This window comes from Empidonax traillii, unplaced genomic scaffold, assembly GCF_003031625.1.
Source record: "Empidonax traillii isolate 1590-97213 ecotype Southwest subspecies unplaced genomic scaffold, ASM303162v1 scaffold46:size3806547, whole genome shotgun sequence".
Lineage (NCBI taxonomy): Eukaryota > Metazoa > Chordata > Aves > Passeriformes > Tyrannidae > Empidonax > Empidonax traillii.
The window spans coordinates 3768024-3785101 of record NW_020955239.1 but is presented as its reverse complement, the minus strand read 5'-3'; the positions used below and the strand labels follow the sequence as shown (position 1 = coordinate 3785101).

Genomic DNA, 17078 nt, shown 5'->3' with positions numbered 1-17078 from the left:
TGGGTTTTGTCCAGTATTATGGACACCTTTAAACTCATAATTTTTGCTACTTCATATGTACTTTTAAGCTCTTGGCTTAAATCAGCAGACTGATTTTCTGTTTCCTCCAGTCTGAGATGATAGAGACTTTTGCGGATATGAAGTGTTTTGGGCAGTGGGTGGTTGTCATTCCCTTCTTTTTGGCTCTCTTATGCATCACAAGGAAGCAAGTCTGTTTCGAAGGCTGGACTTTTTAAGGGCAGAAGTTCCCTTGGGCTGTGAATCTTCTCGTTGTCATCACACATTGCTGCTGCTGCTTCTTCCTATGATTACTGATTACACTGCTGCTAACTTGTGTCCAGGGGGAGATTAACGCCGTCTTTTCACACCCAGGCAGGGACACACACTGAGGTAATTCTGGGAGGCCCTTCGGTGCTCTGCCAGCAGCAGCTCATAGAATGGTTTGGATTGGAAGGGACCTTAAAGATTCCCCAGTTCCAAACTCCCCTGGCATGGGCAGGATCAAAGCAGATCAGCCTTTGGACAAAACACCGGCTGGCCAGGGATGCTGGGCCAGCCACAACGGAGAGCCCTTGGGGCACACGGGGCCAGGCAGCACCTCTCCTTCGGACTCTGAGGGGTGACCGAAAGGGGCAGGGAGAAAGTTATAATTAAATTTTTCAGTTAGAGGGGCTCCAAGCTCTAGTGTCCTGGCTCCTGCGAGCCTGGCATAACACCCTTTGCAGGGAGCAGGCGGCAGTTCCAGTCCCGCGGCGAGCACCCAGTGGTTCTTCCCCAGCCAGCCGAGCGCGGGCTGTGGCGGTGCCCTGAGGCAAACAGCGGTACGGGGAGCTTTGACCTGCGGCCATCGGCGCTCCCACACCCACCGCCCACCTCCGCACCGCCCTCCCGCCCTCGTTCCGGGGCCGTCAAAGGGCTCCCGCTCCCTCTTGCGCCCTCCCACGAGCGCCCCGCAACCTGCATAGGAACGCTCGCTCCACTCCGCCCGCTGGGGCAGCTGTCGGCTCGGCGGGTTGCGCGCCCGGGATCGAGCATGACCCCGTGAGGCCGCGTGAGGCCGCGCGGGGCCGCCCGGGGCTGGCGGGTCCATCCAGGTTCCGGGGCAGTCCGGGGCGGGGCGAGGCGCGGAAGCCCCCGGGTGACGGCGGGGCTGTCGGTCAGTGCGGGCGGCATGGCGGCGGCGGACGGGGGCGGCCCGGAGCTGGAGCCCCCGCGGCGCGGCTCGGCCGAGCCCGAACCCGAACCCGAGTCTGAGCCGGAGCCGGAGCTGGCGCTGGCGGCCGAGCTGTCGGCGCGGCGCAGCGCGGAGGCGCGGCAGCTGGTGCTGTCGCCGCGGCGGCTGTCGGGCCCGCTGCCCGCCGGGCTGTCGCAGTGGTTCCCGGCGCTGGAGGTGCTGGACGTGAGCGGGACGGGGCTGACGGAGATGGGCGCGGAGCTGCTGTCCCTGCCGTGCCTGCACACGCTGCTGGCCAAGAACAACCGGCTGGGCGGGCCCGGGTCGCTGCCCAAGGGGCTGGGGCAGGCGCCGCTGGCGCGCTCCCTGCGCGTCCTGAACCTGAGCGGGAACAGCTTCACCGACGTGCCGCCCGTGCTGCTGCGGCTCCGCGGGCTGCGCAGCCTCAGCCTCGGCGGCAACCGCCTCCACAGCATCCCGCCCGACATCCAGGAGCTCCGCAGGTGAGGGACGGGCCCCCGCGGGAACAGGGACGGCCCCAGCAAACCCGGCCGGATTTTCCTGCCGCGCAGCGGGGCAGCGCTCCCCGTGCCACGCAACCCCCTCGGGGGTCAGCCCTGCCCGGCCCCAGGTGTCTCAAAGCACTGCTGCCGCCAGCGTGGCTCTTCCCCTTCGGCAGGTTGAGTTGCCAAAACTCCAGCATGCTCTTTACCTCATCAGTGTCTATAAGTATCTGAAGGGAGGTGCCAAGAGGACAGAGCCAGGCTCTTTGCGGTGTTTTCAAGCAATGGGACAAGAGGCAGCAGGCAGAAACTGATGCACGGGAAGTTTCTCCTGAACATGAGTTCCACCATAACTTTGCAGGTGATCGAGCACTGGAATAGATTGCCCAGAGAGGCTGTGGAGTCTCCTTCACTAGAGATATTCAAGAACCCTTTGGATGCAATTGTGTGCCATGTGCTCTAGGATGACCCTGCTTGTGCAGGGTGGTTGGACCAGATGACCCACTGAGGTCCTTTCCAACTTGACCAATCCTGTGTATTCTTTGTATTCTTTAGGTGATGATGGGTCTTCGGCGCTTGCAAATTGGGCAACTCTTTCAGGCCTGCCCAGTCCCTGGGCTGCCCTGGTGCAGGGGAGGCTCTCCCGGTGACAGTGTGGTTGATGTGAGTGTTGGCATGTGGAAGGCTCTGTGGCTTTGCTCTGATGCAGATCTCTAGGTGACAGAGAGACGATCCCCTGGGCTCATGTAGCTCACAGCTGCACAATGGGATGCCCAGGAGAATAAAGATGTGTTTGTGGCTCATGCAAAACAATAGGGCCTTTCTGCTGATACAGCTGCAGTCTCATCTGGGAGAGGAGGGGCTTGCTGTCATGGGTGGGGTTTTGTGCTTTTTCTCTCAACCCATCGACTTTTGTAGGTCTGACAGACCCAAAGTGTGGAGCCCTCGGCTGTGCTCGGCTTCAGTGGTACATCTGGCTCAGGGGTATCCAGCCACCACAGGCTGGTAACACAAAAGCCTGTGGCTGAATCATAGCAGTTAGGAACATTTGATGGGGTGGAAACAGGCCTTAGACGGCATTGGGTATTGGCTGCCTGCATTGACCTGGGCTGGGTACTTCTGAAGCCTGCTATCCTTCTGGGCAAGAGTCTGTGCTGTGTCCTAAGTGTTACACACAGGCACCTCAGTGCATTCTGCTGGATTCTCAAGCCTCAGTCTGGCCTCTCTGTGGCCCTGTGCTGAGACTTTGGATCTGAATTTTGTTTGCTCCAGCTCTTTGCCAAGGGACTTGTCAGAGGCAGCCTCTCATATGCAGATTTCAGCAACCTTGACCCTAAGTAGCTGGATTCACTCTGAGGGCTCGGCAGAGCTGCATGCAGTGGAAGCATAGGATGTTCTTTATGGAGTGATGTGTTCCACGGGCCTGAGTGGGAAGTACCAGAACTGCTTCAGTGCTATTGGGAAATGGTTTTGCCTGCTGCAGTATAATACAGTTGGGTATGTGGCTTTTCTCCAGGTGGCATAGCATGCATGTTGAGGATCAGTTCTGGGCTAAACTTTCTGGGTTGAGTGGTGCTGTGAGGCATTTTGAGGGATAGAGAATGCCCATATCCTTCTTGGCAGAGTTGGGATGCACCCTGGGTTGGGGCTGTCACAAGGAGGTGGAAGCTCAGCTTTTTCTCTGTCCAAGAGCAGTTGCTTCAGGGAAGGAAATGTTTCAAGAAGGAAATGATGCACCAGCCTCATGGGAGAGGAGCCCAATGGAGGAGGGCAGTTGCTTGAGGGAGATGATGCACCTTGTCTCCATAACATGTCTGGTGGCATCCAGGATGTGGCTGGGATCCAACTGTTGCACCCAGCTCTGAGGTAAAGACTCCCTGCTGCTGTTTACATGATCTCAGTCTGTGGTTGTGGTTTTTCTCTCTCCCTTTTCTTTTTTCCCCCCAAAAGAAAGCAAATCTCAGCCCTGCTTTTCCTTATGTCGCTGTCCCCAGGAAGGTACCAGGCTGTGTAGCACTGCACATGGTGCCCCAGCGGGCTCAGAGCTGTACTTCCCCTGTCAGACTGCTGCTGCATGGTTATTCTGCTTTGTTCCTCTGACCTTCCCTGAGGCAGGGCTCCTCTTTGTCCTGTCCTGCAGCTTTTCTTGGGCTGATCGTGCTGAAACCCCAGAATGACAGTCCTGAGAGGGCAGATTCGGACAAGGCTATTGAACTGTCCACTTATCGTTACAAAGTGATGTGTCAGGTGGAAAAGTCAGACTAGACCCAGATTGTGTCTGCTGCCCACGTCACCACTGCTAACTCATTGAACTTCTGCTAACATGTCAACATAATATAATTGAACTTTAGTTCAAGATAGCAAATCTGTGCCCCAGCAGGATTTTCAGCTTCTTTACCACTATGCCATCAGTGACTTCTGTATCTGGGACTGCTGAGGTAACAAAAGGGAGCCACACTGTTTGCCAGCACTGGGAAAAACCAGTACTTTATAATCTAATGTTCCTCTAGAGGGAATCCTGAATCTGTTCATTGGGAGCCAGATAACCAGTGACCTTACAGCCTTGCCAAAAAGATACTGAATATGTTCTGGAGAAAAACCACTGCCAGACCCCATTCCTGTTGTCCGACAAGAGAGGTGCCCTCAGTGTGAGTGTGCATGGTGTCAAAGTGGGTAAAACGAGTCCGAGCAAGGACAGAGCAGAGCCAGCTGTTATGGCAGGGCAAAGTGGAGACCTCTGTTAGTTTCTGAACTGTGAACTTGGAGGTGGGAACTGGTGTTGTGGCTCCTGTTAAAGTTGCAGCTCAAGCTGCAAATGTCCGTCATGCTGTTGCTGGCAAGCGAAGACTTTGAGCCTTTTTCCATGTGCAGCTTCCCATAAAAAGAAATTTTTCTTATATCTTGTGGTCTCTGAGACCACAGAGGAATGCAGGCAGCACTTTGACCAGACACGTTCCTCCTGCTGGTACTCAGAATTCTTCAGGCCAGTTGTTCTCCTCCTCCTGTAACCCTGGCAGCTCCCCATTTGCTCCAGTCACTGATTATAGAGCAGGCTGGAGTTGCAGAGATCTAGAAATACTTCTGAATGTTTCCAGGGAATGTCTGACCTGTGATGAGATTTTTTAAAAAAATATTCCTGATAACTAAGCTTCATGTCTTTGCACCCCATAGTTTCCTCTTGTAGTTTTTGAAGGGGTGGCACATCAGTTTTAGTGAAGACCAGACATGTAGCAGGTGAGGACTCTGTGTGTGTGGTGAAGTTGAAAGAATACAAAGCCGATGGGTCTGATCAGCCAAAGGAGAATGAATGGATGCTGGTGACTACACATGCAAAGGCTGGTGACTACACATCACAGGAAGATAGTAAATCCACCATTTTACAGCAAGCTGGGGTTGGGTCAGGCGTTCTGTGCAAAAACTTCTCCCTCGTATGTTCCCGGTGGTTTCACAAGTTAATGAAGTTGGTGATAAGAACCACAGCCAGTCCTGTGCTGTCATGTCTTACTCCCTCCAGCTTCAGCCGTCTGCCCCATTCTTGCCCACACAAATGTTTTCTGTGCAGTGCAAGATCCTGCGTGGAAAGTGAGTGCTGTGTCCTGACTATCAGTTGCCTCCTAGGCTGCTGAGGTATGACCACCTGTATGCTTGAAGCTTTCTTCATATGGCTTCCATAAGTGTATGGTCACGACTGCTCTGGTGATGGCAGTAGGATGATGCTGATCATAGCTTGCTGGCACCAGGGATGAATAGCCTTTGTTTCATGTTTTCCATTAGGAAAATGCAATGCTCTTTCATCCTAATTTTACTGCAAGCATCTAGGGTGGCAGGCAGCAACCTCGTGTGAGAAATGTAGGTGTTGCCCCTGCTGAGGCATTTTGAAATCATGTTGAAGCCATGCCTGTCTGCACAGTGCAAGACCTGAGCACTGGCTGTTGCTGTGAATATAGAGTGGTGAATGCACCAGACGTGTGAGAGCAGCCCTTTTTGCATTGTTTTCCTGTCTCCTGCCAGATAAAATATGAGCTTGGTAGGTGTTATCTTTCCTGTACTTCTCCCTCTTGACCTTGCTGTGTTTTCAGTGGGAGATGCTATGGTCAGTCACTCTCGCTCTCGATTCACAGCCCTCAGCAGCTCTTGAGCTGTGATCTGTGTAGAGATCCCACTGCTGCATTGGTTCTGCCTGTCCTTCTGCTGATCCAGATAGGGATGCACTATGGGCTAATGTGTATTATAGCTGGTGAGATAGAAACATGGACATCTACTTGTGCCCATTCTAAACAGAAGTGTGGCAAGTCTGGTAAAAAACAGCTCTGTGCAGTTCACCATGCAGTTTTGGCTTTTGGCTGAAGGGTGCCTGGACTGTGCACACTTGGGGAAATATCCTGCAAGTATCCCTTAAAGTGAACAGTTCTCAAGAGCTTAGTGAAACGCAGTCGATACTTTGAATCTCCTGATGTGAATTTCAAGTTCAGTTGCACTCTTTCAGGGAATACCTTCATGGGCAGCAGAGCACCAGGAGCAGGCAGAAAGAGCTTGGAGAAGAGCTGTGCGTGTTCCTTTCCTTCTTGCTTGTATTCCTCTAATAAAGCCTGGTTGTGCGAGGGCTTGGATCAAAGACCTCAAAGGCCTAACTGGATTTATCCAGGTTTTGTGTAAAGGCTTAGATGCAGTGAAAACCAGAGTGTTTGCTTTCATTCGTGGGTAGTATTAAGCATGTTAGACAAGCATAGGCTTAAAGAACGGCTGTTACAGTGTGGGAAAAAGGGCAAGTGGAGCTTTGATAAAGATGCAGCATTAGGAAATCTGCTTGCTGCCTCCCTTCTCCTTCCCCTCTTCAAACGTTTTGCAAATAGTTTTCAGACGACTGTTTGATCTTAAATTTGCGTGTCAGCAAAGGCTATGCAGTTCTCTCAGGAATTAGCAAATCGTAGAACAGGGTTAACAGGAGTGTGTTGTGGGCTGCTTTGAAATTCCTCCCTTGCATGAGCCTCAAAACTGCCCTGGAAATTTCTTGCTAAAAGTTTATCTTAAAAAGACCCGGAGCTATTTCAGGCACCATTGTTGGTTAGCTGTGTTTTTTTTTGTTTGAGTTTTGGCTTTTTTTTTTTTTTTTTTTTTTTTTTTTTTTTTTTTTTTTTTTTTTTTTTTTTTTTTTTTTTTTTTTTTTTTTTTTTTTTTTTTTTTTTTTTTTTTTTTTTTTTTTTTTTTTTTTTTTAGATTACCTATTTAGATGCATCTGTTTGATGTCAGCTGTTAGATTTTATTCAAAGAAGCATCTGTGGGCAAAGAGGGTGGATTGAAAATTTGAGTATCTCCTATGGCAGAAGACATTCTCCCCTTGAAACATGACAATAGGAGTGCTGTGGTAGTTGACAGGGCATCAAAAATGTGCTCTAGTGCCCAGAGTGGGCTCTTCTTGTTTACCGAATGTTTTGGGGCTTTTTGGTTTGATTTGTGGTGTATGATGACCTAAAAACGTCAGGGACATACTCAAGCAAGAGTCTCTTGACAGGTTAAACTTTGCTGCCATTACCTGAATTGATTCGTAGTTGTTTGAGCATTTCTCCACTCCTTTCCCAGTATTTAAAAGGATTTTCATTGCGATGCTACAGCCCGATGGTGTGAAATATCCTGCTAGAGAGGAGCAACACATGATGGGCTCGGCGGGCCGGCTGCTGCTTGGCAGCAATTAGTACTAGCTGTGCTGAGCAGGGAGCTGCTGGGTATGAGGCTGAAAGGGACTCTGGCCTTTTAGTAGTGTATTTGTAAACATTGCTAAAAGGCAGGAGAGAAAGTGTCAACCCTCATTAGTTACTCTGTCAAATGGTTGTTGGGGTTTTTTTCCTTTTTTGTTGAGGTTGATTTTGTTAGTGTTTCTACCCTCTTGAAACTCATTCAGCCAGAGCCTTTGTGTCGGGTTGGAAGTGCATCATTTATTCTAGCTTCCAAAATAGGAACTGAGCTTATGTTCCTTTAAGACTTGTTGCTCTCTGGCATTTTGAAGTTTCTGAACTGACTTTTGAAAGTGCAGAAAAAAATTCCAGCTCTCCCTCTTGTGTACACAGCAGTGCATGAGACCTTAGCTGATCGATCAAAGTGACTGTACAGATTAATGATTGTCAGAAGAACCAGGACTTAGTGTGAAAGGTTAGTTAGGTAAGCATTCACTAAGCTCAGTCCGGTCTCTGCTGTGATCCTGAAAAAACAGTGGTAAATGCTGTAGATTGCCTTGCTGCAGGCCCTTGTCTGAGGAGAGCAGAGCTCAGCAGTGCTTCTGCTGGTCTGACCAAGCAGCAAACTGCCCTGCCCCAGGTAGGACAGCCGGAGAGCCAGCATCACCTTGGCCTCTAGATACGGGCTTAGTATGATGGGAAAATCAGGCCAGAAGTAGATGAGCTGGGAACAACCCTTGGGCCCCAGTGGTGTGGTCAGTGCTTTTTATAAAAGGGTCATGTCTCTTGAAAATCCTTTCCTGTGTCATGATTAGCTTTGCTCAGACGATTCTTGACACTTAATGTGTTGCAGAAATGCCTGTTGGTAATTTCTTCACCTTGCTTAGCCAAGACTAGGCTAGATCCTTCTTTCTAGCAAATAGTATTTTGAGGGACTGGAGTTCTGGATGTCAGTTGCCTACTGAGCAGTTTTTCAGTTGAAGCTATAAAAAGATGTTTCATGTGTTTTAAATAAGTTTCTTTATAGTTTCAAAACCTTCTCCATCTGTTTTTTTAATGAATGACCATCTAATTAATATCTTAAGTTGATGTGGAAATTCTGAATTTGCTGCACCAAACTGGGCCCAGTGAGTTGATAATCTGCTGACCTCAAAAAGGTGATTCAGAAGGTAGGTAAAAAGAAAACAATTTTTAAGAAGCACTTAGTTGCCACTGAAGGAGTTGTCTTATTTGCGGATTTTTAGTTAGACACAGTTTGTATTCTGATGTTGGGGCTTTATATTCTACCTGGTATGACAGAATATTGTCATTACACAGACTTTACAAAGAATGGATTTGAAGCTGTAAGTAGTTTGTAGGCAGTGGTTTTGCACGCTGAGTTTCTGCAGTAAGCTGCTTTTGAAACTTACACATTTAATACCTTGAACAAAACATTTATACTGTATAGTTTGCACCCCTCTTCTCCTTCCCTGGTACTAAGTGGTTTTGTGCCATGAGGCTTTACAGGCATTGGTGTCCTGAAACACAGAGGATGAGGAGTTAATTATTCACTTTTTGTAGCAAGTGTAAACTTGTACACATCCAAACCTTGTTTAAATATTGAAATCCACATTACTAGAATTCCCTTGTCCAACAGATTTTGGTGTGGGCTCCAGCAAGGGCATGGAGTTGAAATATGCCTAAGAATTGTATGGTCAGGAGTTAAGTCCCTAATGAGAGCCAAGCAGCCTTAAATCCACCTTGGGAAACAACAGAGGTTGAAGGAGGAATTTTGGTTAAAACTCAGGGCTTTGTTAGGGGATCAAAAGTTAATTAAAAATAATCTCTGCTTGACGTGGTCTCTGCACAGCAGCCTTCCTCATACCCGCACTCCACCTACAGGTTGTCAGGGTAGAAAAGAGGCTACTTTTGAGCAGTGGGGATTGGTGGTGGTTTTTCCTTGTGTACTTTCTTGCATGTTCAGAGTAACCTCCAAATGTGTCTCTCAGCTGAAGTGAGTGTAGTTACTTCCTTTCATATTACCAAATTCAGTTTAGGGTTTAGCTTTGTACCCACTTGGTCAAATTTCAGTTATTTACCTTGCCTTTGACATACTCCACAAAGGTAAGTGAATCCAGGGGAAGTTAAGCTCTGTGAGCATCTCTTTAGCGTGTGGCAGAGGTCTGTCCTTTTCTTCTCTGCTGTTGGGCAGATGGACCTTTGTGCTGCATTAGTGGCCTCTGTAGCCCAAGCAGATGCTGTTATTGGATCTTTGGGGTTCAAGTTTCCTGCAAGAACTGCACAAATAGACACTTTGTACTGTTCTGCTCCATCCCAGGGGAAGCCTCAGGGAGGAGCTTCTGTGGCGCTCCACATATGCTCTTGCACAGAGCTGCAGGGTTCAAACCTTCTCTGGGTCCACCACCATCTCCCTTGGATGCTTTGTTCATGTGTTTCTGTGCCAGTTGTATCCATTTCTCGGTTGCTGGGGTGAGATGAATGTGTCTCCTATTCCAAGGAGGTTATAACCTGTTCTTAAAGAAAGGCTGATGGAGCCTGGATGACTTCACTTTCCCTGACCTGTGAGGAATACTTGGTGGATCAGAGAAGGCTAATGTATGTTGTAGTTAGGCAGCTAACCTGAGTGTGTACTGGAGATACTGAACCGGGACTGTGGGATCCAACTTTTTCAAGCATGAGAAAAAGTCTTGTCTGGACTGTGATTAGCAAGAAGTACCCAAATTGAACCTGCCTTTTCTCCTCTTCCAGACAAGATCTGAGAACAGGGAAGGAAAGCTATTTGAATCCTTGAAACAGGGACTTGAAACTTATGTTGAAGAGAAGTGCTTGCCAATTTTACTTCCTAGATTTTCTTCTTCCCCAGAAAATACCGGCTACTCCACCTGGCAGAAGGGAACTAGTGGCTCTCTCTGATCCTGTTTCCCATCCCAGGACATCTAACGATTCTTTTCTTTCATTTAGGCCCAAAGTGCAGTTGAGTCCAGCTAATGGTTTTGGTAGCTTTGGGCTTCATGACTTCAGTATACTGAAACCAATCTATCTGAGAAATTATGTGCATGTACTTGTGTGACTTAGGTGCACTCTGTGCTGTGGCAGCTGTGGTGTTGTTGATCTGCAAACTGTATCAAAGTGGGACTGGCTGCCTCTGATTAATGCTGAAAGGTTCTAGTTAGTCACTGAGCAGTCAAATGATACCATAAAGAGCGACTGGTGCTTGTGCAGGGCTGGGATTTTCAGGGAGAGACACTGCTCTCTTGCTTTACCCTACCGAAACTGGGAGCTCCCACTGGCTGTAGCAGGATCTGTGTCGGTGCTGCAGACCCTGGCTGTGCAGGCTGGTCTTCCTGGGAAGTAGGAGTAGGACCTTTGCACATGGTGTTGGTGTAGGAATACATTGTTGTTTGGTGCCTACTTGCAGATGACATGGTGACTGCAGGAGTCTGGAGGTAAATCTCAACATTATCTATTGTGAAACAGCAGCTCTGTTGTAATTTTGATGTGCAACTCAGCCTTTTTTTTCCTTTCTCTCAGCAAATTATCTCATATGTAGTCATCTGTAAGTTTTATTTACGAAATGCAGGAGATGTGAAGACTTGGGTGTTAAAGGAAACTTGAAATGGTTTTAATTAAATAATGCACTGTTTTCTCTTCTCTTTTTCAGTTTAGAGTTCCTATACCTTGGAGGGAATTTCATTACTTCAATTCCACCTGAATTAGCAAAACTGCCTTCTCTAAAGTATCTAGTTCTGTGTGACAACAAGATCCAGAGCATTCCACCTCAGCTGGCACAGTGAGTATTTACTGCCATCAACCACCAGCTGTAATTAACTCTTTGAACTTTTTCTTCTGCGTGTGTGGATAAAAGCACCTGGGAGGACCTATTTGTCCTTTAGTTTGTTAATGTGACTAGCCTTGAACAAGAAAATCTTTGGCATGGTGCACTGCGGGCAGACCATGAATATATGATATGGAAAACTCAATCAAAGGATTATGGAAAAAAAATGTCACTGAGGTTACACTTCAAGGTGAATTAATAGATTTGTACAGTGGGCCCTAAGAAGTACCTGGGCAACTCAGAAAAGAGAAACTGCTACTGTAAGAAGTAAGAATGCTACCATTTTCTTAGTGATGAATGCTCAGTATGTTCTGTGTGTGCTTTTGTCTTGTACCATCCCATGTGTTCCAGTGGCATTTCTTACTCTAGGATCTCAGAATGTTTTAGTGTTTGTTAAATCCTACAGTGCAGTTCTAGGGGCTAAGTTCCTGCTTTATCTGTTTGTAATGGGGGAAAGAGGACACTGCAGCTCTGTATGGGCAGCCTGAGTTGGGAAGTGAAGGTGGGAGGTTTAGCTGTAACCTCAAAAGCAATTGAATTGGCAACATGAAGTTTTCTGAGTAGGAATTTGATGGTGTAGTGGGATTATTCTTGATGGAAAATGTCCAGTTGTCTTATAACTTTGACTGGTTTGGGAGCATCCCTGGATGCCGTGCTGAAGTATTGCTCTGTGCTTCCTGAGAGGGAAAAGCCTCCTCCAAAAGCCAAAAAAATTGCTTGTCACCTGTGCCGACACTAACCCAGCCTGACCCTGCTTAGCTTTTGGGATCTGGTCGTATCACAGCACAAGGTGGTGCAGCCACAAGCAATGAACACACGGGGTTTTCCAGGGCTGGCTGCCTACCAGTAATCGTCTTTAATGCACGAGAGAAAGCAGGTGACTTACTCAGAGTATTGCATGGAACTGCTCTTGATGCATGCACTAGGTACAAGGAAGTCTTGTGTCCCCTGAAATCGCTCAGTTTGTACACTTTTGTTCTGTGTTACCTTTTTGGGGGGATGTTGAGAACGCTGGCAGGGACAGCAGCATATTTAAGACTGTTTTTTTAACAGGTATGCTGGAGCTGAGCCAAGTTTTCTAGTGCATTGTGAGTGCTGGAGTAACAGCATGAATTTATGTTTTAAAGGGGAGAAAAGCCAAAGAAAAAGAAATTGGTGGGCGAGGGGAGAGTAATCAGGTTTGCGTAATGCAGTTGTGGAACAATTTTGCTTGCACATCTTGACTGGGTTTCCATCTCCATCCATCCTTAGGCTGCATTCCTTGCGTTCCCTTAGCCTGCACAATAACCTTCTGACTTACCTCCCTCGAGAGATCCTTAACCTGGTTCACCTAGAGGAGCTGAGCTTGCGTGGGAACCCGCTGGTGGTTCGGTTTGTCCGTGACCTGACCTACAACCCCCCGAGCCTTCAGGAACTTGCAGGACGCACAGTCAAAACTCGCAATGTTCCCTACGCTCCCAGCGATCTCCCGGAGACTCTTGTCCGGTATCTGAGCTTGGCCAGCAACTGTCCCAATCCTAAATGTGGAGGTAAGTTCAACTTTACAGCTCTGCTTCCTGCTTTTAGCTGATGGATTTCCTTTCCCTCTGACTTGCTGTGACTTTAGTAGCTCTGTCAGATTCGATGTTTAGTTGCATCCACATTCTGGCTCCAGGTTTCCTACAAACTTGTCTTTAAGGAGCCTTGTTCACTGAGGAACGGGGTTCAAAGTTGTTGTGCTGGTTTACTGTATTTGCATGGGAATGTAAGACAGCACTTCTGTCAGAGTCTTTGTAGCTCATCCCAGCAATCCGCTGTGGTTTTATGGTCTGAAGTTTCCGATCCTTCTGCCCTAAAATAATTCAGAGTAAGTAATGGACAGGAGAACTTTTGCAAGCGCTCTTGCTGAACAGCAAGCATCGTTTCTGGATCGAAAAGAGGAGAGTGGCTCTAGTGCTTAGCAGTCTTCAGGAGCAACTTGTTTAGCTCTAGCTTGGGACTACAAGCATGTAGTTCTTGGAAGGAAAGGACTTCATAAAAAAGCCTGGAATGCTTGGGCTTAATTTGGCTCAATGCTTAATCTTTATCCAGAATAAATGATCTGAGCATTTAGCCTTTAGAAGATTAAGGAAAAAACATCATTAATTAGTATCTACCCTGCGGTCATAATGCAGGCTGTTATCTCCTTACAATATCAATAGCATGCTCCATAAGCAAAGACAGAAGGGCTGGAAGTTGTGTTGCGAGGGAAAGAAAAGTTTCTTTTTTTAGAGTTTTGCACAGCTTGGATAACAGTGGATTGATTTTGTGCTTTTTCACTTTGCCCTATGAACTTGCACAGTACTGCAGCGTTGCTCTAGCGCTGCAGGAGAAAAGCTTGCTCCTGACCAGTTAGGACTTAAAACCCTGCTGGAAACCTCTGAATTTGTCAGCGTCTAAAATCACTTGCTTTGACAGGAAGAGAACATAATTGTGTGTTACAGCAAGACTGTTGCCATGGAAAGTAGCATCCAAGCTCAGCATGGTGACTTCACTCAAGCAGAAGAAAAGTAGAGCTGTGAAGGTCTGTTTGTGAATGCATTTTTACTAGCTGGTAGAAGAGGTTTTACAAGTTTGAAAATAGAGTGCATGAATTCATTTGGCATTTAAGAAGTTTGCAAAGTCCCAGCCTGAGTTTTCTCCCTAATGGTTAGAAGAAATTTCCACGTTATTTGGAAGTAACTGCCCTGTGTCTTTTCATGAAGAGTGTGCCATTCTGAATCACCTACGAAATAACAGTTTTACAGAAATTTTACATTTCCAGAGGTATCCTGGTTGCTTCTCTTCCTTCAGAATCCTTTGTGCTCCTGTGTCCAGCGCAGTGTCAATTAAATCCTTGTTTGAGGCACTTGCACCAGCCACAACAGCCTTGCAGAGTTTACAGGTCTCTTGGCACGGGATCTCACGTGTGTTTCCTGTTCCCTCTGCCCCTACAGGTGTCTACTTTGACAGCTGCGTCAGACAAATCAAGTTCGTTGACTTCTGTGGGAAGTATCGCCTCCCGCTGATGCACTACCTGTGCTCCCCAGAGTGCTCCTCTCCCTGCAGCTCTGCCTCCCAGAGCTCTACTTCCCAGAGCGAGTCTGACTCTGAGGATGAGGCCAGCGTCGCTGCGCACAGGATGCAGAAAGTCCTTCTGGGATAACAGGGAGCGAGAGGGGAAGACAGGAAGGAAAACAGATTTGAAAAGCGATAATGGAACAGCGAAGCATGAGCCACTGGCCTGAAGGGCTCATGAGAAATTGTCCTCGAGTCCATGCAAGGGGCAGACCATCTTAGCAAGCCTAGACTTGCTTGGTGCAGTGCTACTTAGTAGATCTAACTCGGTAGCATACTGCCTGTAGGTTGCCTGGGGTTGTTAGGAATGTCTCCTGGCTGGGAGACACCCTCCCTCCCTCCCTCAGACGGGCAGGGGAGGGGGATTTGTTCTCACTGGCGGATTCAGAAGGGTTTTAATACATGAAGCTTCACTGGACTTTGGTCATCCTGCATAGCAAAGGAGACTGTCCAGATCCTTTAACACTGTGGTAAATCAGAAACAGGCTAATGATGCCATGTGAGTACGTATGGACCCCAGTGTTCTGTACAGCAGTTCCATTCTTTTCTGTCTCCTTTGATTTCAGTTACAGATTTTACACCCATCCACTGAAAATGAAGATTGAAATGTTTTGTTCAGGACTATTTCAAGCCCTGGTTACTCTTCCTTTGCCTAGAGGTGTAGCATCTCTGAGCTGTTATAGATGTTATAGCCATCAGAAAACTGAAATACCTTTCTTCTCCCTTGTTATACTAAGCTGCTCTTAGTTCTCACTCTAACTGTACTTGTTATTTTTCTTCCCCTTGCCTCTTCCCATTACTCCTGGAGTGTTGCTGTCTTTATGATGTCTTCAGAAAACAGAGAAGTTGTTCTGCTGAGACTTCGTATTACTTCAGACTTGTGGCCATGTGTGCCTGTGCAAGGGACCAGATGTGGTGCTCTCTGTCGCACTTTTGAGCCTCAGCTTACCCAAAGCAGATCTGCTTTTATATCTGTGAATTGCAGGAAAGGTCTTGACTGGCAGTCTTTGTTTATGAACAGCCACGCTTCCCCTGCTGCAGTTAGCTCTGCTGTGCTTGGTAGAGTTACTTTCCATCTTTTAGGTCATCTTACTAAGATACACAGCAGCTTAATGGAAGTACCAAGGGAAGTGCTGTGGAGAATGTATTTTCTCCTGATTCAGAACATGAGAGGAAAAGCCAGGAGGGAAGCAAAGGCACGTTGTCTGAGCATCTTGCACGAGGTGGTTTGGAAACGTCTTCCTTATTTATTTGTTTGCATTTGCTCTTGTTTAATAGCTGTGGCAGTCTGTTGGATGGTTCAAATAACACGTTCAGTTATCTTAAACTAGGTTTAAAGGAAGGCTGCGGAAAACAGCTCACCATTTTTATGCATCAAGAAATTCCTTATAAAATTAATATTATTAATTGAGAGGTATCTATAAATCTACTTTATGAGGCTGTTGTTTGTTTTGCTCAGTGAGAGCTGCCCCCTTTATTAATATTTCATGGTAAACAATCCTTTTGATGCAGTTTCTGATAGAGCAAATCCAACTGTGCCTTTGAATGCATTAACAGAGCAAAAAACATTATGTTAAGAAGCTGAAATGAACAAGAAAAACTTCCCTTAACCCACTTTGGCCCTACAGGGGAAATTAAAAACCTGTGCTCCCCTCCTGTATTCTGAAAACACATGTACCTATTTGAACATCTTAGGGCAGCTCTGTGTTAATGGTCCTGTTTAATTATCTTTGACACTTTATATATTAAAGCACTTTGATAATTCTACTCTTTACAACTAACTTTAGTGAATTTTTTTTTTTTAATTAGACTATATTTTCCTTTCATGTGACCTGAAGAACAAGGTCTGTGAAACTTTTTATGTTCCAGTCTGTCTCTGTGTGCAGGTTGAATTTCTTGCCTCGCATTTCTTTGACAGCATTCCATATTTCCCCAGTTTCCTTTGGAAAGAACTGGAATTCGAAAGAAATGATCTAGTTGTGAAATGGTACCCTGTCCATTGTTAATCATTGCAACTTGGTCCCCACATGCACAGATCTGCAGGGAAGTAATTGCATGTGCCTGTGCCTTTCCAAATAATTTTTAAAGGTATATTTTTAAGGTGTATGTACCAAGCAACTGGATGTCACTTTAGCAAATTCTGTGAGATTTGCATGGGAAGAAAAACCCACAGATTTTGAGAGAAACCAACTGCATGCTGCTTATTAAATTGCAAGTCAGAGAGTGGCCTGTTTTGTTCATCTTATCTTTCAAATGCTTTTTCCTGTCCCATGAGAATGTAGTCCCAGCAGTGCTGAAGGACAGTAAGCTGATTCCAGAGCCCCAGTTTTACATTGCCTGCTGGTATAACAGTAGTGAGTGATCTAGAGCTTGACTCTCCTGCCGGTGAAAATGAGCCACACAAGTTGAGATCTCAAGATCTTTTGAGCTCAGGGCCATGAGGTACCACCTCCCTTTCTTCTCTTGAGCAGCAACTGCCTTGAAGTCATGCATTTTTTCACTTCACAAATTTAGATTTCATCACAGCTCCTGTTTGCACAGTAGCACCTCTGTGTGTGATGAATTAAGACCAGTAGTGGTTGGTTCTAGTTTAGCTTGATAATTAAATGCATTTTCTTTCCTAACTGAACAGGCATCCCTTTTCTTCCCAAATTTTGTATGGTTTTTTAGGTTAATTTTTTTTTCACAGCTTCTTCATGGTAGCCAGGTCAAAACTTGACAGCTTATGCAGTTGATATCTCTATGCATTTTTAGACTCAATAAAATACCTTGACTCTTAAAAATTTATATATATTCCTGAACATAGCTACCAAGTTTTC

The 17078-nt window shown here is 46.7% G+C and overlaps 1 protein-coding gene across 1 annotated transcript; it reads left to right on the top strand.

Annotated features, from left to right (window-relative positions):
- Positions 1-1171: 1171 nt before the first annotated feature.
- On the top strand, positions 1172-16093 carry LRRC58 (leucine rich repeat containing 58). Its single transcript, XM_027878911.1, has 4 exons — positions 1172-1677; positions 11011-11139; positions 12436-12713; positions 14139-16093. Exons 1-4 carry the CDS (start codon positions 1172-1174, stop codon positions 14345-14347), a joined length of 1122 nt encoding a protein of 373 aa, XP_027734712.1. The 3' UTR covers positions 14348-16093.
- Positions 16094-17078: the final 985 nt, after the last annotated feature.

What these genes read in the sequence shown, in the direction of transcription:
- LRRC58 (XM_027878911.1), top strand. Translation starts at nt 1,172, where the DNA reads ATGGCGGCGGCGGACGGGGGCGGCCCGGAGCTGGAGCCCCCGCGGCGC. An exon ending in GACATCCAGGAGCTCCGCAG is followed by an intron (nt 1,678 to 11,010) that starts GTGAGGGACGGG and finishes TCTCTTTTTCAG; the next exon opens with TTTAGAGTTCCTATACCTTG. An exon ending in ATTCCACCTCAGCTGGCACA is followed by an intron (nt 11,140 to 12,435) that starts GTGAGTATTTAC and finishes ATCCATCCTTAG; the next exon opens with GCTGCATTCCTTGCGTTCCC.